The 22,854-nt window shown below is 34.1% G+C and overlaps 1 protein-coding gene across 2 annotated transcripts in view; it reads left to right on the top strand.

Annotated features, from left to right (window-relative positions):
• LOC113520844 (putative inorganic phosphate cotransporter) overlaps window positions 1-22,391 on the top strand; it is a 90,228-nt gene extending 67,837 nt beyond the window's left edge. For both annotated transcript variants that reach the window (XM_026906266.3, XM_026906265.3), the window contains exons 2-11: window positions 1,931-2,109; window positions 3,394-3,509; window positions 6,366-6,495; window positions 7,844-7,931; window positions 8,535-8,761; window positions 12,670-12,819; window positions 15,535-15,667; window positions 16,504-16,625; window positions 18,082-18,201; window positions 19,019-22,391. In XM_026906266.3, the coding sequence (XP_026762067.2) occupies window positions 1,931-2,109; window positions 3,394-3,509; window positions 6,366-6,495; window positions 7,844-7,931; window positions 8,535-8,761; window positions 12,670-12,819; window positions 15,535-15,667; window positions 16,504-16,625; window positions 18,082-18,201; window positions 19,019-19,231 (1,478 nt within the window). In that variant the 3' untranslated portion in view covers window positions 19,232-22,391. The remainder of the gene's footprint in view (window positions 1-1,930; window positions 2,110-3,393; window positions 3,510-6,365; window positions 6,496-7,843; window positions 7,932-8,534; window positions 8,762-12,669; window positions 12,820-15,534; window positions 15,668-16,503; window positions 16,626-18,081; window positions 18,202-19,018) is intronic.
• Window positions 22,392-22,854: the final 463 nt, after the last annotated feature.

The raw sequence follows: 22,854 nt of genomic DNA, 5'->3' as shown, positions 1-22,854 counted from the left end.
GGCCAGTGGTCATGGTCGCACCTATTGCCAAGTTCGAGGTAACGTTGTCTCGTGTCCAGTATTTGGTAAAACGAACGATTTATTACTCGTAGTTACATAGTCGTTTAATGATGTTTCGTGAAACATTTCCAGAAATATCTTGTACGCACTAGCCATTAGGCTTCAGGGCTTCAGGTGTGCAAATCTGTTTTAATAATTAATTTAGTGTTTCCAATCTTGATTTGATTTATTTGAATATAAATATTTTGGGTTTTACTCTAAGATTTTGAATCGATCTCTTTAAGAATCGGTCGATCGATTAATTGTAAATTAACCGAAATTGTTCTATATATAATAGATGTCATTTTCTATGTATTACTTTTTCTTTTCTTTTAGAATGTTGTTATTTCCGCGTAGCTTTTTTAAATTTTATAAATTTCATGCAGTTGTAGCTTGTTTTGTGTGACGCAACGCAAAAAATTATCTGCACATGCAAATTTATTATTTTTTGTGAAATCGATCTCTTAAACATCGACTCCCTCATGAATCGATTTAAGAATTTTCAATTCGAATCAATTCAAGATATTTCTGTCCGAAATTGCAAACCGTGATTTATTTGCAATATAATTTCATGAATTACTATAATGAGACTTCAACTGTCTAGTTTTTGCTGTATTTACTTGTAGAGGCTAAAGAACCTCCCATGTGACTGATGAAAATTAATGATTTATTGATTATTATGAGAAACGAAAGTTTTTCATTAGAAATATTGAACAAGTAAATCATTTCTGGCGTGTCTTTCATTCGTCAGTCAGATCATTGCCAATGACGCTGGCGCAGGATTCGAGAAATGTTAAGACAATTATTTTAAAACGCTTACTGTTTGTTTGTTTGTTTTATAAAAAAACGGCAAAATGAAAGTTTCCTTTGGCGCAGTTTTCCTTTAGGTTTTTTATAGCCCAACAACCTAGTCGGATGTCGTAAAATGGAGTGATTTGTAGTTTCGCTTCGGTAGCAAGCAAACCAATTGGTGGTATACGTACACAGGAATCTATATATAGATAGATATACTTGTATGTATTTATACGTACGGCGACGTGCAATAATAAGTATGTAAACACTATTCCGTGTGTAATACCGGTTTTAGCAGGGCTAGGTCTGTCTAAATAGGGTGCCATAGGATCGAATACAATAATCTGACAGTGAATGCCATTTTGTTTTTTCATCTTTGTAAGGTAGGGGCATCTTTAAGAATTTGCCTCTAACAAAACGCAATACACCAGTGCAAAAGATGGACATTTCAAAATGTAATCCTATACTAGGTTGCCTCGTCAGCGTGATATATTAAGCTATATTTCCTAGAGAGAGTATCCTCCTTGTAAAGTGAGCGACCAGTGCCCTGCTATGGAATGTTAATGGGTTGATAATTTTTTTTTTATGCTTTTTTTATTATTTTTGTTTCTACTGTGATCTTATTTTAATTACCATTGTATTTTCTTTTTTTTTGCAATAATTAACACGGAACCAATACATAAATGTTAACGGTTGCAAATTTTTTTTGCGCTGTAATGAAATCTGCGGTGTTATCGGAAAACATAACCACGAAAGTATAAACATAAATTGAGATCTACCTCTTTTTAGAAATCTTAAAAAAAAGTCAGTTTTTTTTAAAGGATGATAATGAAATGGTAACCCCACCTGCGTATACAGGTATACACTGGCGGGGTACCAGTGAGAGATGATAGGTGAGGATGAAGCAGATCAGTTGACCCATCGTAATGAATTCAACAATAAATCAATCACAATGGTTTCCAGAGGGAACGGTAGCAAGGTCGACCTAAGAAGGGTATATTGCTGACAATGGGGTTGCTATTCCCCATTACTAACAATCCTGTTTCCCTCCAAAAAGGCAAGTTAGTAAACACGTTGTAATTTTTACTTCTTTTCGCAGGCGGCTTGGGTCGGCGGCACTTCGTCACGTTCATGCTGTTCCTGGGCATGGCGAATGCGTATATCATGAGGACCAACATGTCCGTAGCCATTGTCGCTATGGTAAACCATACAGCGCTACCGGTGGTCGCCGAACACATAGACACGGAGTGCGGGGTGGATCACGCAAATGCCTCAAGTGTAAGTGTATTAAAAAGAATGACAGTAGTTTTTTTTTTATGGATATTAATGGAATAATAACTCCGCCTGCGCTAACGGTATACGCTGGTGGGGCACCAGTGAAGGATAATAGGTGAGAATGAAATAACAGGTCAGTTAGGCCATCATGATGAATTCATCTGAAATTAATCATGATAGTTTACAGGGGGAACCGCGAGGAGGTCGACCTGGTTGGGTATATTGCTAGCAATGGGATTCTCAGTCTCCATTACTAACAATCCCTTTCCCCCTGACTTAGACGTTAGGTGATACAGCTATCTGAATCAGAATATCCTCACATTTGATGTCTAAATGAAACATTTCCTCATTACAAGGACTGCATCGTGAATCATATCTTACTAGGTGATATAATGATAGCATTAATTTAATTTTAGCAACAAACTGAAAGTAATGAATCTACCTATTTATTTAAAGGTAGACATTAGACCTAAATGCTCTCAAAGTTCATCTCAATAGTTTAGATATTTTGTACATTGCTGTAGACTTTATCAGAAAATACTTTTATAGGATGCAGCGGTTTCTAAATTTAAAAGTAAATGCAATATGTGTCATTTCATAGCGTAAACAATTTAAAATTTTATACTTTTATATTATATGGCTTATTATTTAGAATCTAATTGATGACTGGATTTCTTAAGTTCAAGTGCATTGCTTGGCACTACTTTGCTGGCCCTTATAGATTATTCTCTTTTAAGCGGCCAGATCTATAAAATCGTATATCTGTGTTTCGGTTTGAAGGGTGGGTATATGGCGTGAATTTACTGGGTACAGAGGGATAACCTGAGTCCTCAGGAATGGCAACGCATGGGGGGTATCATGGGCGAAACAGTATACTCTATTATGTCCATGGTACTGCTCATGTCTATAGGCGACGGTTACTACTTTCCATCAGGTGGGCCGTCAGCTTGTTTGCCATTCTAAGTTGTATAAAAAAAAAAAACATAAACATCTTGGTTACAACGTGATTTATCCCTATACATAAGTAAGTAAATAACTAAGTAAGCATAAGGTACAACAAAGAATAAATATTATTTATTCTTTGGGTCTTTGATAGGGTCAACATAGATATTGAGTAATGATATAGTCGGGCCAGTTAGCTCATTACGAATTAACCACTATAGTTTCCAGGAAAACTGCGTGAAGTTTGACCAGAGCTATATTATTATACATATATATCATATATTCATTATTTTTACCTGGAGTATGCAAGTATAACATTTTGTTTAACTAGAATTCATTTTCCAGAATGCGGCCCAAGACGGCGAGTTCGTTTGGAGTTCAACACTGCAAGGGTACATTCTATCTTCGTTCTTCTATGGATACGTCCTCACACAAATTCCCTTCGGAATATTGTCCAAAAGGTAATTTCATATTTGGTTATCATTTCTTGTAATTTGTTTTTAAATAGCCTTATTCATGATTTAGTTCACATAATTATACTTACTGGATATGAATAGCCTTATATCCTACTCCATCCCAAAAACTATGTCTGTGCTAAATTTCATGATAATTGGTCAAGCCGTTAAGGCACCAAGAGATAGTAAACAAACGATTAACAACGTAAATAATTATAGATTTCAAACAAGTTATTTAATCACAATCAAGAAATCCCAATATTTATCTCTATTCTAACTCGATGCTTAGTTTATTTCTACGACCACAGTTTACGACTGTAAATACACTCGTAATTTGCGTTTTATAGACACCTTACAATACTTAGAGGAAATAGATCATACTGATAGTTATTAGCAGTCTATCTTACTAAGATTTAAGTCAGCTAAATATAAGGTTTCTTCAAATTTGCATTATACATTTTTTTAATATGAAATACAAAGACCACCACCACTACAGACTCACTAGAGGGAGACTTTGTACAAAAGTCGATTGCTTGGGTACCTCTGTCCCATTCGTGTTTCAACCGTGAAGCAGTTGTGTTTGCATGGGTGTGTTTCGGTTTGAAGGGTGGGATATGGCGTGAATGTATTGGGTACAGAGGAATAATACTTGAGTCCTCAGGAATGGCAACGCATGGGAGGTATCATGGGCGAAACAGTATACTCTGTTATGTCCATGGTACTGCTCATGTCTATAGGCGACGGTTACCACTTTCCGTCAGGTGGGCCGTCAGCTGGTTTGCCATGCTAAGTTGTATAAAAAAAAAACAAAAGCCGGTCTAGTCGCTAAAGCAGCAACCTTTGGGTAGAAGAGAAAAAAAGGTGGTAGCTATTTGGCGCAATAAGTATTCCTAATAAAAAAAAACTCGTGTTAAAAAAAACATATGCAAATAACCATTTGAATACCATACTTACACTTATGTACTTATAATACATAACACACATATATATTTAAAAAGAGAAAGTAAAAAAAATATTTATAATGATAGGTAGTGGAATTTTTATTTTATAAAAAACTTATCGCACGTCTAAATTATTTAAATTACAGCACAATTTCTTTCACTGAACGAATTAAAAATATTATAATACAATATATCAACATTATAGAGAACAGTTTTCAACTTTATACAAATTTTCATAACATTTCGTGAACGATTTAAATTTTTGTACGAAAGTACAAAGAAGAGGTAGGTAGGAGGTTTTTTTTTGATGGGTGAAAATGGTATGATAACCCCGCCTGCGCTATCGGGATACGCTGGCGGTGCACCAGTGAAGGGTGATAGATGAGAATGGAAACAGGCCAGTTAGCCCATCATGATGAATTCATCAGGAATTGACCACGATAGTTTCCAGGGAGAACCGCGAGGAGGTCGACGTGGTTGGATATATTGCTAGCAATGGGATTCTCAGTCTCCATTACTAACAGTCCCTTTCCCCCCGGTAGGTAGGAGGTTAGAAATTACCTATATTAAAAAAATTACTGGCCAAAAAGCATTCTACTTTTATAAGTATGAAAAAAAAAACTACGCACTTACCCAGACGTAGGTAACTATTTACAATACTTGGCCTCATGTCAATATACGTAAAATAAATATGACAGAAAGAACTACAAAGCATAAATAGTCATTAAAAATATAAGTATTTTTAATGACTTTTTTTTCATTATTTTTGTCTGTTATTGGTCTTACTATCATAGAGTACATTTTTAGAATAGAACTAAACCGAATACATATAGCGTTCATCAAATAGAATGTGTACTTTCTAAGGGACTGGAGTTAATGACCCAAGTGTTTTTGAAACCGATTCGACAATATAATAACCCTGCCTGCGCCGGCACAATAAGAGATGCCTATCATCTCATCGAGGATGAAAGTTCAGTTAGCCCATCGTGACTAATTTAAGAATTAGCCACTATGGTTATCAGGAGGAACCACGTGGAAGTCGACCTGATAGGGTATATTGTTACAATAGGGCTAGTTAGACTACATTACTAACAATCCCTTTCCCCTTGCATGTGATGAGTTATGGAAGTGCAGAAAGCAAGAAATGTATGTAAAAAATAAAGGTAAGAAGCCTTTGACATTTGGTCCTTTCCGACTTCCCTGCAAGGGGGAAGATAGATATTGGATCATGATCTTAGTTTACGAATCAATTTCTCAATTATTTATTTGGAAAATACAATATTTTCTTAGAATGGACATTTTTACTAGGATTAATAATTGCTTAAATAATGTACACTACAAAAGGTATAATATAGTGTTTTGTGACTAAGTTCAGTTTATTTTTGTGCTAACTAGAGGTGGTTACAAGATGGTATAAATATTAATGGCCTTAAAACACCTGAATAAAAAAACATCTAGGACCGGCTGTTCATTCCAAAGTACTTGTCATATATCACTTTAGTGATTTGTAGCCAATTATATAGATAGAGTGTCTCCATAGAAATGTTTCGAGAAAAACGAGTCATTTTTTTATAAATTTTTACGTGATAAATATGTAGTTATGGGTGTTTCCTTTATAACTTCTATATTTATTTTGTCTTATCATTTCTTCATCTTTTTAATGCGTAAACACACATTTTATTTATTAAATAATAGGTACGTCGAGATACATTATGTGCCTAAGTGTATAGAACACTGATAATAAAAACGAGTCAGCTAATTTTGATATTTAGCTGACAAAAAGTTGACCCGTTTTTGAGGCTCGAGACTCTATCTATACAATTTAAGGTAGCCACATATCACCTTTTTCCTCTAAAGCTGTTAGTGGATATAAAGTATATGTAAGTTTCAGTTTATTATAATTATTATATTTCTTCACCAGGTACGGCGCCCGGCTGTTCCTCGGCGTGGGCATGTTAATCAACTCCGTGTTTGGATTGCTGGTACCGATCGCGGCTCACGCTGGCGTTGAGTGGCTCATCCTGATCCGATTCATTCAAGGTTTAGGAGAGGTATGTCCTTATCTTAGTCCTCAGGAATAGAAACGCACGACGCAATGGCAATACGACAGTTACGCCTTTCTCGTATGCTTCGTCGACATTGTTAGTTGTGTATTTAAAAAAGGGAAGTTTTTACGTAGGTACATGTTTCTTTCATTCAATAACCTTGGATCTTTCAAATGTAACATGAAAAAGCAGTTAGTGAGCTGTAGTGCGGTCAACCGTTGAAAATAAATCTTTCTCTTTTTATGGACCGTATTGTCTGTGTGTTCGATCAAGACGGTGTGGTTACATGTCGTTCTGTTGTAAAAAAATATAGGTAGGTTTTTTTTAATGGATGATAACGGAGTAGTAACCCCACCCGCGCTATCGGTATACACCGGCGGGGCACCAGTGAAGAATGATATCTGAGGATGAAGTAGGTCAGTTAGCCCATCGTGACGAATTCAACAAGAATTGTTCACGATGGTTTCCAGGGGGAACCACATGGAGATCGACCTAATAAGGTATATTGCTAGCAATGGGGCTGTCAAAATCTATTGCTAACAATCCTTTTTCTCCCAAATATAGGTAGGTTAGGTCGCCTAATAAAAAAATATTTTCAAAAACTCTCAGTTGTATTCATCAACTTGTGGCGTATTACTGGCCATCATAATATTCCTTTTATATTTTTATACAAATTTTCTATTGTCTTATGTTTTTACAAGTCTGTCATATATAGTCTTCATGTTTTCCTACTGATGAAGACGTGATAAAAGAGAACTTAAGAGAGAAGAGAAAAAACATTCTTATCAATCTTGTCTTAACGTCAATATTAAGCATTCTATTTATCAACCCCTCTTAATTGGTGACCCCGACGTGATTAGTGCTGACTATACCTCTATTGGTAATTTTAAGTGTCTAATTGCTGTAACCTTATTTTGGTTTTTTATATTAAAAGATTGTTATAATAATTACTGATTTATTGTTAAAACACATAAGGTACAATCAAACCACACTTCTATATATTAGAGCGACATGTCTAAAGACATTTGTATAAGCTCATACGTCATGTCAATTAATCATTCATTGACAGTCATTAGGGGATTCGTACATGATCCTACAACACGAACTTCCAATTTGTAATGGTAAACAAATAGCCTACTTCAATAAAATTGTAACCGTCACTCACAGACATGAATAACACCATGAATTATATTCATGTGTACTTTTATGAGTATGCAAACAGTGTATTTTTATGAGTTTTAATTCCTGAGGATTAAAGTATTATATGTTTGTTACCCTTCAATAGTCAGTATAAGAAGTATTTTATAATTATTGTTTCTTAACAATATTACCAATGAGCTTGTAATTTGTACAGGGACCAATAGTACCATGCTCGCATGCTATGCTGGCCAAGTGGATCCCTCCAAACGAGAGAAGTAGAATGGGTGCAGCCGTTTATGCCGGTAAGTAAATAAATAAGAAGTGGACGTAAATAAATAAAGTCTCCAAATTTTACTAATATAAAAAAAATATAATTGGACGGTGTCTGTACATAGGATATACATATTTAAGAAATAAATTATATAAGAACAGCAGAAGCTAAAATATTTTTTAGAAATTTTGTCTGTCAGTCTGTATGTTTGTTCCAACATCTCAGAAAACATACAGGGTTTTACCAGTAGTTGCCACACTTGGTAGGGAGGTAGTCAACCGCAGTTAGGCTTTGGTGATGTTTTAAGATGTACGCTGCTGCCCATTGCTCGACCACTAAGGTCCCTTAATCACCTTTTCCGAAAATTATGCGAAAGGAAGGGATGGCCTATTCTATCTCGAGACCATATATAAGTAAGATTGAGAAGAACATAGATTACTTTTATCCTGGTCATATCTTTTATTCCTGTCGCGGAATATATATATATATATATATATATATATATATATATATATATATATATATATATATATATATATATATATATATATATATATATATATATATATATATTTTTTTTTTTTTATTTAAACCCCTTATCAGCCAGCAGAGATAACCCGATCGTTATTTGCAGGGGCTCAATTCGGCACCGTAATCTCGATGCCTCTATCCGGTCTATTGTCAGCGTATGGCTTCTCCGGCGGCTGGCCTTCCATCTTCTACGTATTCGGTGTTATCGGAACAATCTGGTGCCTCGGATTCCTGTTCTTCGTCTCTGAAGACCCGGAACAGTGCACGCGCATCCAGGAGAACGAGAAGAAATATATCTTGAACTCATTGTGGGGTACGGCAGGTTCTAGCGTGAGTATTTTGATAATTTCAAATAATTTATAACTTTTTTGTACATAGATATGGTCCTAGGTTCGTTTCCTCGTCGGGTCAATTTAGAAAACAAGCTCTTCTGAATGGATTCCAATATTCGTTGACTAATACTACATGTCCTATTTTGATGACCAGGCAAATGATGTGAAATTAGTATTTACTACTTGTTAGGATTGATTCCTTTATATATATCTATCCCAAATTAAGAGTAAACAGAACTTGTGACTACGAAAAATTTTGCCTGTATGTTGCACAACATATTTATTTATTTATAGCCGAGTAGCCCAGTGCAAAATAAGTTTAATAATAGTAAAACTTCTGAAAACTCCAGTGTTGATAACAGCTTTACGACTATTGTAAATAAAAGAAAGAAATTTCACAAAAATATACAAAGAAACAACAACAAACAGGGAAAACGTCTATTAACATCTGATATAATTAAAATTGTACCAAAGTTATCCTACATTTACGTTTCTAGATTTGACATACAGACTACTGAGAAGAACCTAAGTGATTTTATACAAGAAAGTGGACACGCAGTCGTGAAGATAGAGAAACTTAATTTGCACAAGGAAGCATTAAGTTCTTCTTTCAAAATAGCCATAGAACGAACACAAGAGCATATATTTTTAAGTGAAGATTTTTGGCCTAGTGGTGTGGAATACAGGCGATTCATAATAAGAAGGAACTCCTCTTACCGTCCGCGTAAAGAAGTACAAAATGACAAAAATTAGTCTAGCTTCATTTAACTGTCGCTCTGTCAAGCGCTCTTGTGTACATGTGAGAGATCTATGTGATAGTTACGATATCATCGCTTTACAGGAACATTGGCTAATACCCAATGATTTAAATTATCTGGACGGATTGCATCCTGACTTCCACAGCCACGGTATATCGGCGGTGGATATCAGGGACCCTTAAAGGTCGTCCTTACGGAGGTGTAGCAATATTATGGAGGAAAACCCTGTTTACGGATGTTACCCCATTGGACACGGGATCGACGCGCGTAGCAAACATATTGAAACGCCGACTGGGCGTACCTTTATTATAGTGTCGGTTTATATGCCTACTGAAGAACCAGATAACTTGCCTATATTTACGGAATGTTTAGCGGTAATTAGTGCGGTGATTGCAAATAACGATGTAGAAAGTGTATTAGTGCTAGGTGATTTTAACGCAGATGTGTCGCGTGTAAATAGCTTATTTGGCAGTGAGCTACTTGAATACTGTCGTGACCAGGACTGGTTATGTGCGGATGTGGACTACTTGGGTATGTTATCAGATACTTATACATATTTGAGTGATGCTCATGGCACTACCAGTTGGATTGACCATTGTATTGTTACTAACTCTGGACTTAAAATTATTAGTAATATTTATGTGTTAAAGGACGTATATTGGTCTGATCACTGTCCTCTTGTAATTGAATGTGATATTGATGCTATTGTCACAAAAACTAGTCATAACCTAAAAAAGATTAATAAGGCTATCTGGGGTAACCGTAGCCCTGAGCAAATAGAAAGGTATGAAAAATTATGTGATCAACACATTAACTCATTTGAATGGTCAACTATTTCATGCACTGATTCCTCCTGTAGAAGTAAGGAACACTGTGAAATGATTGATGTTTACTACAATCAGATAGTTAAGCATTGTTATATATTTTTAGGCAGAAATACGTTATTTAAAAAGAAACAAGTTATTGGATGGAATTATCATGTCAAAAAATTTCATTTGGTGGCTAGGAAATTTTATAATACATGGAATTTGTATGGACGCCCGTCACAGGGTAAATTGTATGAGAATATGATTGAAAGTCGTAAGGTATTTAAAAATAGGCTAAGGTGGTGTCAGCATAATGAAAACCAAATTAAAATGGACATAATTGCCACGCATAGGTATAATAAAGATTTTGTTAATTTTTGGAAGGAAACTATAAATATAAATCTAGTCTACCAGTATCTGTAAACGGTAGCCAGGATCCAGAATGTATAGCAAAGATGTTTATGGATAAATTTAATTTGCCATCGAGCAAATCTAATAACGAGAGAGCGACCGGTAGTGGTTCGGACTCTTCTTGCTCATCGCAGTCCAACAACACTAGCGCCCTCCACGTTACAGGGAAGGATATTTTAAAATGTGTGAGGGATATGAAGCGTGGCAAATCCCCTGGGCACGACGGACTTAGCGTTGAACACTTATTATATGCTAGCCCATTATTGTTTGAGAAAATTGCCTTATTCTTCAATGCATGTATGGATCATGGCTACCTGCCAAGAGACTTTATGAGGACTATTGTAATACCTATTGTAAAGAACAGAACGGGTGATGTCTCTAGTATTACGAATTATCGTCCTATCTCATTAGCCACTATTATTTCTAGATTATTTGAGCGCATAATTAACAAATACCTTTCAGAGGACTTCCTACCACTAAATAATGCACAATTCGGTTTTCGTAAGGGACTGGCTACGGATTTGGCTATTTTTTCATTGAAAAATACTGTAAGACAATACATATCCAGAAAAACTTCTGTTTATGCTTGTTTTTTGGACATCAGCCGTGCTTTTGATACAGTTAACTATAATTTGCTTTGGAATAAATTGCGTGAGACAAGGGTTCCACCTAATATTACAAATACGAGTATACTGGAATTTTGGTACGAAAACCAGTTAAATCAAATTAGATGGGGTAACGTGTTGTCGGAGAGCTACAAACTTACATGTGGAGTTAGACAAGGTGGGCTGACCTCACCTGTTCTGTTTAATTTATATATCAATGATTTGATTGGCCGACTCAGTGGGACTAGAGTTGGCTGCCATATCGGTGGTGTAAGCCTAAATAATATCAGTTATGCGGACGACATGGTCTTGCTGAGTCCGTCAGCCAATGGTCTTAGAAAACTAATTGAAATATGTGAACAATATGCAAAGATACATCATTTAACATATAATGTCAATAAATCGGAAATTATTATTTTTAAATATGGAAAGGGACCTGAAATTTTGCCAAAAATTAATTTATGTGGGAATACTTTAAAAATAGTTAATAAATTTAAATATCTTGGACATATGTTGACAGAAGATCTGAAAGATGATAGCGATCTGGAGAGACAAAGGCGTAACATTGCATGTAGAAGCAATATGCTGGCTAGACGATTTAACCACTGTTCGAAGCTAGTCAAATTGACATTGTTTAAGTCTTATTGTCAGGCTTTCTACACCAGCCAGTTATGGTATAGTTATACGAAAAGGGCTTATAACACATTGCGTGTGCAATACAATAACGCATTCCGAGCGATGCTCAACTTGCCATGGCGGTGTAGTGCGTCTGGCATGTTTGCAGAGAACAGGGTTAATGATTTTTTTGCTATTTTACGTAATTATAAGGCAAAATTTCATGACAGATTAATGACAACAAGTAATAATATTGTATATTTCTCACAGCATACCTGACAACAAGAGATTTTATAACGAAATAATTTAAATTGGTATTTTATAATTGATGTATATTTTAAAAATAATAATAACAATTTATTTAATTAATAATATAAAAATGTTAACTATGGGTATATACCTGAAAATAAAGAGATTTATTATTATTATTATTATTATTAACTCTTTATTGCACCAAAAACATAAAAATATACAATGACATATAAACAATTTAACTGAAATACAGTAGCGTGGTGTACTGATTAAAATATACACATAAAAGTACAAAAGGCGGTCTTATCGCTAGGACAATCTCTTACAGACAATCTTTGGTTAAAGGAGAACATATAGAAGTGGGTAGGTGACGCAAGAGTGGAAGAATTTTGTAAAAATATTAAAAAATATTTCAGTCTGGCGATGTTATATTTTATGCAAGTTGTCCTAACATTACAGTCGCCACCAATTCCATGGAGCAAGATCCTGATGTCGATGCCATTCTGGGCCATAATGTTGGCTCACATGGGCCAGAACTACGGCTACGAGACGCTCATGACCGAGCTACCTACATTCATGCGACAAGTGCTACACTTCTCCATTAAAGATGTAAGCAAATTATAATGTTATAAATATCTTTATTATGTAATCATACTTGGGAACGGGTGCTTTAAGAATACTGTGATTGATTGCAGTTTTTATTATTATGAAGTTTGTGATAATTGTTGTATTCATTCACATTTTTTTATATAATTTTAAAATTTTGTTAAATAAAACAATAGATGAGTTTTTTGCCTGTTCTCCTCAATAGAAATTGCATTCCAAACTGTCCAAATAGACACTCACTGTAGAAAAAATAACAAAGTTTTACTCGTCGGATACATATATGTATATGTGTATGTGTATGTGTATGTGTATGTGTATGTGTATGTATATGTATATGTATATGTATATGTATATATATATGTATATGTATATGTATATGTATATGTATATGTATATGTATATGTATATGTATATGTATATGTATATGTATATGTATATGTATATGTATATGTATATGTATATGTATATGTATATGTATATGTATATGTATATGTATATGTATATGTATATGTATATGTATATGTATATGTATATATAATCAATTACTTCCTATTAAACGACCTTTGGATAGAAGAAAAGAAAAAGACGGAAAAGAAAATATACCTAGACTAAAATAAATTAGCTTGATAAAGAACATACCAAAGTTGGTAGTTTAAACCGGTATCACTAATCAAATAAATGTACTTATCTAGACAAAAAAATTGACAAAAAATTATAAAATTCCAAAGTTTCAACAACAATAATGAAGAGATTTCGGATACTTTATAGATAACTGCCTGACCCTGGTATACGTTGTTTTACTCACTACTTCCGGGTCCATGTATTTTATCGGGAAAAAACAATCCTACCTCTTGAGTTGAATCGAACAATATCATTATAATATATAAATGTAATTTACGACAGAATACCAAAATATATTAAAAAAAAGAAGAAAAGGATTCAATTTTCATCACTAAATTAAAACAATTTATAAATGACAAGAGTTTTTATTCGTTGCAAGACTTTTTCAGTTCTAAAGAAACCAAAAGTGGATTTTATTTGAAAACAAAATTTTACTTTATATAAATTCTATTTAGGATGTAATTTTTTTTATATGAAATTAAAATTTATATTTTACGAAGTGTAATTTTATTATCACTACATATTTTATTATGTAATTTACTATATCAATGTACGGCTATATGTGTGTTATAACACCCTAGCGGGTTTCATATTCAAGACAATTAACGTATTAACATCTATATTGAGGCATCTAGCCAGAGGGAGACTTTGTACAAAAGTCGATTGCTTGGATACCTCTGTCCCATTCGTGTTTCAACCGTGAAGCAGTTGTGTTTGCATGGCTGTGTTTCGGTTTGAAGGGTGGGATATGGCGTGAATTTACTGGGTACAGAGAAATAACACCTGAGTCTTTAAGGATGGCAACGCATGGGGAGTATCATGGGCGAAACAGTATACTCTGTTATGTCCATGGTATTGCTCATGTCTATAGGCGACGGTTGCCACTTTCCATCAGGTGGGCCGTCAGCTTGTTTGCCATTCTAAGTTGTATTAATAAACAATTAAACACTACACATTTCAAATGTGATCGAACATCGTGATACGAGAATTTTATATGCATATTGAACTAAGACTTTGCTCTTATTAATCATGCGCCGACCGAATTGGTGTCAGAGGTCGGCTCAGTCAATTGGTTAATTGAATCACATTGCGTGTCCATCTGGATTGAGTTCGAGCTTGTTACCATATTACCAAAATTTGCCGGGTGATTTCTATGATTAGGTTTATATACCTACATTTATAACTGCCTAACAACAGTTTATTTCATAATTAATTATACACTTTTTTTTTATAATTAGGTATGTTTTTTTTATTTTATTTGTATACTAAAGACACAGTTAAGTACACGATAAAGTAGATCTACTCTGACAATGTATCAATTTTTTTTTAAATATCCGTTTTCTATTAGAATTTTATATATCACCATATCAGCCATTATCTGTCCAATGCTGAACATAGACCTTACCCATAGATTGTCGTAAAGAACGGTTCCAAACCATCTATAGAGATAAAATTTGAAAAAATATTCATTTATTTCCTAGGACTTTACCGACTTATGACACATCATTTTTTACCAACTTCAAAAATGAATTTCAAAATTAAGGAGGTTCTGAATTCGTTTGTTTTTTATGCAACTTGAAATGCCAAACAAGCTGACAGCCCACCTGATAGAAAGTGGTAACCGTCACCTATACACATGAACATTATGTCTTTTTAGTTGTTACGTATACCAAGAAATAATAAATAAAAGAAATAATAAACTAAATACTTACATTAATTACTAACTACAATATTTTAAATTTTTTCAATTATTCTAGCTGCTAAACAAAAACAATTGTCTTCATTAATGTAACTAAACTATATGTGTTACTTGGTTTGTTTTGGAGTCCTGCAATGAGGAGGGGGGCGTTGATATTCGCAACATAGTTTTATACTTCTGCGGATATCATCGTTTTTCAATAAATTTGTAATCAATGTTTTTGTTCCAAACAAACTATTATTATTAAAGAATATTTTATGTTATTTAAATACAGCAAACCGACTCCAGCACTTTCAAAAATAACATCTGCAATTTTTTTTTTTTTTTTTTTAATATAAACGTCGCACTTCAGAATTGTCAAGTTGTACAGCCGTTATATTTAAATTGTTTGTTAACAGAATGGCTTCGTCTCCGCCTTGCCATATCTCTGCATGTGGCTGTTCTCCATGTTCATCTCAGTGGTCGCCGACTGGATGCTGTCCAGCGGTCGGCTCAACCATACACAAGTCAGAAAGATCATCAACAGTATAGGTGAGTTATTCATCGTCATCTAAAACTATTGACCGAAGTTAACAATGTAATAATAAATAACGTACCATTTTAGGTAATATTCTAATAGTGAAACTGAAAGGGAGATGCGTTAATAAACGACAAAAAATTTTTATCTCCATACCATCTGAATGTATTTTGTTTGACATACAATTCAATATAATATTTATAATAATAGATTTGCTTGGTTTAATAATTTAAACAACTCTTGTACTAGTCTGTATTGACACAAATTTATAATTGTAAAATCAATTTTTGTTGAAACAAGCAATAGTAAAATAACAGTGAAACAACATTACCTAAATTCTGAATGGGCGGTAGAGGCATGAAAAATTAGTGTTCAAAAATGCTCGTAATTATATTTACCTTAGTAAAAAAAATATTAAAAATAAACACAGCACTTCCAGACGTTATGTTAGTATAGGAAGTTCTTTTAATGAGTGAAGATGGAATGGTAGCCCCGCCTGCGCTATCGGTATACGCTGGCGGGGCACCAGTGAAGGGTGACAGGTAAGGATGAAGGCAGATCAGTTGACCCATAGTGATCAATTGAACAAGAATTAACCACTATGGTTCCAGGGGGAACCACGTGAAGGTCGACCTGATAGGGTATATTGCTAGCAATGGGACTGTTAAATCTTATTATTAACAATCCTTTTCCCCCCCAGTATATGATGTTTAGCTTCCCATATTATTGTAATCAAGTATTGTTATTTAATATTAATTAACGTAAATAATTTAGTATGATAACGAGTCTGGAACCTGAATGTAACATGAATAAGAAACAAAACTTAAAATTATATGCTGGATATTTACAGGGGAGTACGGCCCAGCCATCGGCCTGTTCATCGCTGCGAACACGGGCTGCAACCCGGCGGCGACTGTCGCCATCCTAGCTATTGGGGTCGGCCTCAACGGTGGTATCTACTCCGGTTTTAAGGTTAGCCTCATCCTATTACTGTTATAAACAAGTAAATTTATGAGGATGTGTATCATTAGATAATTGTAAACAATATTGGTCTAATATTGGATAGGTAATTCAGCATAAGTACAATAGTGCTTTGTCATGACCCACACACTCGGTCCGAATCACAGTTTCACTAGCGTCTCTTATCTGTCAAGCATCAATATTGTTTTTCCATATTCTATATCTAACATTATAGAATGTATGTATGGATGGATCTTTGGTACTTTTGCACGCAAAAACTGCTTGACTGATTTAAATGAAATTTGGTACATGGTTTAAAATATTGGTATTGAGGGTTCGAAGGGCGCATATATTTTTTATAATCGCAATTTAGTACAGAAAATAAATGAGCTTTCCAATGACAACCACTATATTTTAAATTATCTACATTCAAATAGTTTACAAATGGCCAGTTCGAAGTTTAATACACGGGTAGGTTATACCTGTCTTCGAACACAGTATACTTTATATTTATACTTATTCATGCGAGAGAAGTCGCGGGAAACAGGTATTTATTATTAATCCTACTCCGTTCCTAAAGGTATCTAGATGTATGTTACTCAATCATGCTTAAATGAATGCTTGGATACGGTTAGAAATTGATACACGGATTTTAGGTTATATCTGAATTTAACACATACTAATGGACGCAGACATATTTACTTTTTTTTTTATACAACTTAGAATGGCAAATAAGCTGACGGCCCACCTGATGGAAAGTGGTAACCGTCGCCTATAGACATGAGCAGTACCATGGACATAACAGAGTATACTGTTTTGCCCATGATACCCCTCATGCGTTGCCATTTTTGAGGACTCAGGTGTTATTCCTCTGTACCCAGTAAATTCAGGCCATATCCTACCCTTCAAACCGAAACACAGCCATGCAAACACAACTGCTTCACGGTTGAAACACGAATGGGTGTGTGGTACTGCTGTTTGGTTCCGCCATAAAATAGGCCACCCCTTCCTTTCTCGTGGGTGTCGTAAGAGGCGACTAAGAGAGGGCGTGAGTTGGGCAGCAGCATCCTTTCTAAAACATTACCATAAGCCTAACTGCGATTGCCAACTCGCATGCCAAGCGTAGTAACTACTGGCAACACCTCCTCAAGGGGGAATCTTATGTTCAGCTGTAGACAACTAAGAGCTGATATGAATGGACGCGGAAACACTACAATGTTACGAACATTGTAGTGTTTCCGCCTTACAAATGGGAGTTTGTTACCTCTTAGTGCTTAAAGGTTTAACCGATCGTCACGAAATTTTATATACACATAGTATTTGAGATGTAGCCGGACAAGACTCTGTCTTTCTCCAACTTAAATAATACCAATTAACGTGAAAACTATTGAATTGCTTATTACTGTTTCTAGAGGAAGTAGTGCACCCATATATGCCCTTTTTAGTATCATAAAATTAACATTTGCAGGTGAACCACTTGGACCTATCGCCGCGTTTTGCCGGCATCCTGATGGCGTTCACTAACTGTCTCGCCAACCTGACCGGTCTGCTGGCACCCATCGTAGCCGGATACATCATCGAGGGCAGAGTAAGCGGATTTACGTCTAACCACCAATTCTTCCATACTACACCCCTTCCTTTAATGTGGATGTCGTAAGAGACGATTAAGGGAATTTGATGTTCAAGAGATTGGCAGCAGTGTTCCTCTTAAATCATCACCAAAATCTTACTATGGTTGCCAATCCGCCTACCAACCGTGGTAATTACTGGCAAAACCCTCCAAGGGATTGTTAGAAATGGGGACTAGCAGCCCCATTGACAGCTATATACTCTGACAGGTCAATCCCAACGCTATTTTCCAAAATTTTAATGAATTAGTCACGGTGAGCCAACTGACCTGCTTTTATCCTCGCCTGTCATTCTTCACTGCTACCTCGCCAGTGTATACCAAAAGCACAAGCAGGGTTACCATTCCATTCATTATCAATAAAAAAAAAACAGAAACTAATATTTATAAAATAGTTGTAGAAATTTTTCTAACATTTGAAATGGCAATTTAGCTGACAATCCACCTGTTGGAACACGGCAACTGAGACGCCCTTGAAATATATATAATTGTACTTGTAATTAATTATATATATATATATATATATATATATATATATATATATATATATATATATATATATATATATATATAATTATACTTGGAACCAGCTACAAATTTATTTTTAGTCATAGAATTAGATATGATTTTATAGACATCCGTGGGTTAAAATAATTCATCAGACGTCACTTTTTGTATCATTGAAGAATGTAACTATCTTCCTAATATTTGCAGACTTAATATGATTTAATTGCTCAGCACTGGGAACGGTTTTTTTACTTTATTCCGTCTTTTACAGCCAACACAAGCACAATGGAGAAAAGTATTCTACATCGCAGCCGGTGTGTATATATTCTGCGGAACATTCTACAATATATTCGGCTCTGGCAGAAGACAAGACTGGGACAATCCAGCGGAGGATGAGGCGATAGCGAAGAAAGCTGCGGAAAAGAAAGCGGCCAAACAGGAGAGAAAAGCAGCTAAAAATCAGATACAAGAAACCGCGCATTAACAGTTTCGAATAAAAGTTGAGAATGCTTGTACGTACGACTGGCAACAATAACGATTCTAGTATCCAGGGCCGTAAAACCATTAATAAAAATATTGCAACAATTTTTTTTACATTCACTATTTAAAACTAAAGCCAAAAGTAAATCAAAAACTACTTTTTGTTATAAGGATACATATTTTTGCATGACCAATCAATCTACCTATCGTGTGTTATATTTTACTGTCATAGGTAGGTAGTACGATTGATAACAATCTATATTAAAGTATAATTTAGATGTATCAATCGCGGGTCTCTTCAATAGTAAAAAAAATAAATTTAATTTTTGAATTGTAAAATTATTAGCGCGTACATGAATGAGTTAATTTGATCTAAAAATTATTTCTTATATAAATAGAGATGGATGAGAGATGAAAGGGAAAATTTTAAACTAGTACTTACCTACCAATTTAATTCATGTGACAATAACCCAGAAGTAGAAAGAAGGAAAAACTTACATAAATTTAAATTGTTGCAATCGACGTTATGTTTGCCATCCCTGACTAATATTGATCGATTATAATTCGATTAAAACAATGTTTAAAAAATATTTTGCGGTATTTTAGGTCACATTTAGAGACGATGAGAATGCAAGCACTTTAGTGGCTTGTCATAAACCACTAAACTGTTTGCATTAGTGCAGAACTTCAATTTATATTGTTATGTTGGCAGCATTCAACCTGATACGAGTTCCCTTATTTTTATATGTAAGTATCTTTGAAATATTTCCCTCCAATTTATTTTTGTTTTAATATAATTACAACATTTAGTTTTATTTTTAAGAATTATTTAAATTGTTATTCAGAATTTAATACTTTATGTTTATAGCCTTTCTTTTTGTATCCTATTAGGTAATACATAATGGAAAGCACATCAATAGGGCTGTGATATTATCTTGTGTAAATTGTAAATTATGGAACTCGCATTAGGTCAACTTTTATTCACTTGTTAAGTAATAATACTATTTATTGATTAGTTAAATAAATATACCATATAAGTATTGTCCATATATAGTTTGAAGTGTGAGACGAATGAAAAATATTACCAAATTGGGTCCAAGAAAAAATAAACTGTTGCCGTCCGAACTTTGCCAGTGACTTTGTGACATAATTGTATTTTTGGAAACTATTATTTTTATTAAGTGCCATTATTGTAACGTTTTATATCATTGTAGAAACTGAATTTCGAATATTATAAAATAATTACTACTATAACCCATCCACTAAACATTGGGGTCGATTCTGAGATGGCATATCTCTAAAATTTATAAATACAACAAAAAAAAAGTTTAATAAATTAGTAAAAATAAATTTCAATTCGACAACACAACGAAATTTTTTTCTAAGGACAAATATGAACAAAATTTTTAATACATTTAAGTAAAAATTATTGTAAATCTAATTTATGATGGTCCATTATACAGTAATTTGGCAAAACTGTTACATTAAAATATTAGATTAAAAGATAAGGCGCCTCAGAAACGGTCCCATTTTCTTACACTAAGAACTAAAGAATTGGCACTAAAATGGCTACGCCCAGAAAGGTCGTTATAAATTTCCAAATAATGAGATAACAATAGATAAGACCAACTACAGTGAAACGTATCTATGCAGTTATTTTTACATTAACATTTTTTATCCTTAGTTACCTTTTCTTTAAGGAAAATTTTATAATAGACACCCATTGTGTTATATTTCAGTCGCTGTATGAAAATGCATAATAGGCAGTGCTTGTTACATACATTTTCATACAACGAAATACAATGGATCGGCCGCTTCTTATTGGCTTTACGAGTAATTCAATTTGTGAATAGAGAATGTGAACATAATTTGTCCCTAAACCACAGATTACATTTATGAACTATAATGTCAGGTTTCATTTAAATATAGGGTGAAAACGGAATCATTTGCATCGTTCTAAGACTGTTCTATGAGTGAAATTAAATTTTTAGCAAATTGTTGGCAATTGCGACCAAATGGCCATAAACAACACGTCTAGCTATCACGTCAATATTAAAAGTTCTAAATTTGATTTTCGAATCGGAAAAACTAACTATTTCGGCAAAAATGTTTTCTTTTTTTTTTACAAAAATGCCATGATTTCGTTATGAGCCTATTCATACTTGACTACTATAAACATGGCTGGTTGAATTCAATCACATTCACAATTTGATTTAAAACCGAAATCTAAATGCAATCCATTAGTGTATTGATGTATTAGTGCCAAATGGTAATATTGTGTTGTTATAATTCGTTATTCGAAATAATTATTGTTACGTACGGTTAAGAGCTAATACCTAGTTAATTTAAGAGGCTCTTTTATTAAAAATGGCAACTTTGGTGTCGATTCTGAAGTAAATTAATTCTCTATCTCTAAAATTAAATTCAATTTTATATTAGAGCTAATTTTGTATTCCAAGTACCAATATATAGTATATTTACAACAAATTTGTGTCAGATATACCAACGTTAAAATTAATTCTTAATTATTCGAAATAGCTCGAAGTATAACGATTCTGTTAAACTACAATTTTAGAGATAGAATTAAAGGACTAATAAGTATCGGCCCCAGTGTCATTTTCAGCGATATCAAAAAAGATTTAGCGTACATACAGAGGGTCTCTTAAAATAAATATATATGTATTTAAGGCTTTGAGTTTGTGTGACGTCAGAGGGCAGTGAGTCCAAGAGCTAATGTGATCTATTGTAAATTTAGATTAATTTTAAGCTGTATGACCATTAAGTTATAATGTTCCAAAAAAAAATAAAAATCGATCAGTGAGTTTTAGTGTAGACACGAGCTTCCTATTGTATTGATATCAAGATGTTTGTAACCAAGAAAACTTCAATATGAACGCAAAACTTTCACACTTTTGGTTATAAACATCTCGATTCGTATATTGTTGATTAATTATCATTTGCTTAAGTAATATGATTACTGCATAATTTGTCTGAGACAATGTAAAAAAGTGTGCCTTGTTGCATGTAGTTTGAGTACAAATATTCCCAAATCACGTATCGCGTTGAACGCATCTTTGATATCCCGATTTGAATTTTAATTACTATGCTGTTTTTGTATAAGCGTTACTTATAAAAATTCGGCAAATACAAGTTTATAAAAAACATGATATGAATTTTATTTTATCATTCGAAGCTAAATAAAGCGATAAGGTAAGAGTGTCATAATTATCATTTCCAGTCCTTTCGCTTACTAATAACAATTCACAGCTCCCACGTATATAAAAATTTTAAAATACTACTTTATACTGAGTTCCTTCTTGCAATAAAGCATCGATTTTGTACCTCTATCCTAATTTACAGACATATCTTTCTTCGTTTAACTTTATATACTATTATATAATAATAAACATTAATAGCAAGGGGGGAGGGGTTTGTTAGCAATGGAGCAATGGTTGACAGCCCCATTGCTAGCAATATGCTAGCAATGGGGCTGTCAAACTCCATTGCTAACAATGCTTGCTAATTATTAGGTCGACCTCCACGTGGTTCCCCCTGGAAACCATCGTGAACAATTCTTGTTGAAGTCGTCACGATGGGCTAACTGACCTACTTCATCCTCATTTATCA

The sequence above is a fragment of the Galleria mellonella genome, unplaced genomic scaffold, assembly GCF_026898425.1.
Source record: "Galleria mellonella isolate WM207_F2 unplaced genomic scaffold, CSIRO_AGI_GalMel_v1 utg80, whole genome shotgun sequence".
In the NCBI taxonomy this organism is placed as follows: Eukaryota; Metazoa; Arthropoda; class Insecta; order Lepidoptera; family Pyralidae; genus Galleria; species Galleria mellonella.
The sequence above is the reverse complement of the archived record's forward strand: the minus strand, read 5'-3'. Positions and strand labels throughout refer to the sequence as shown.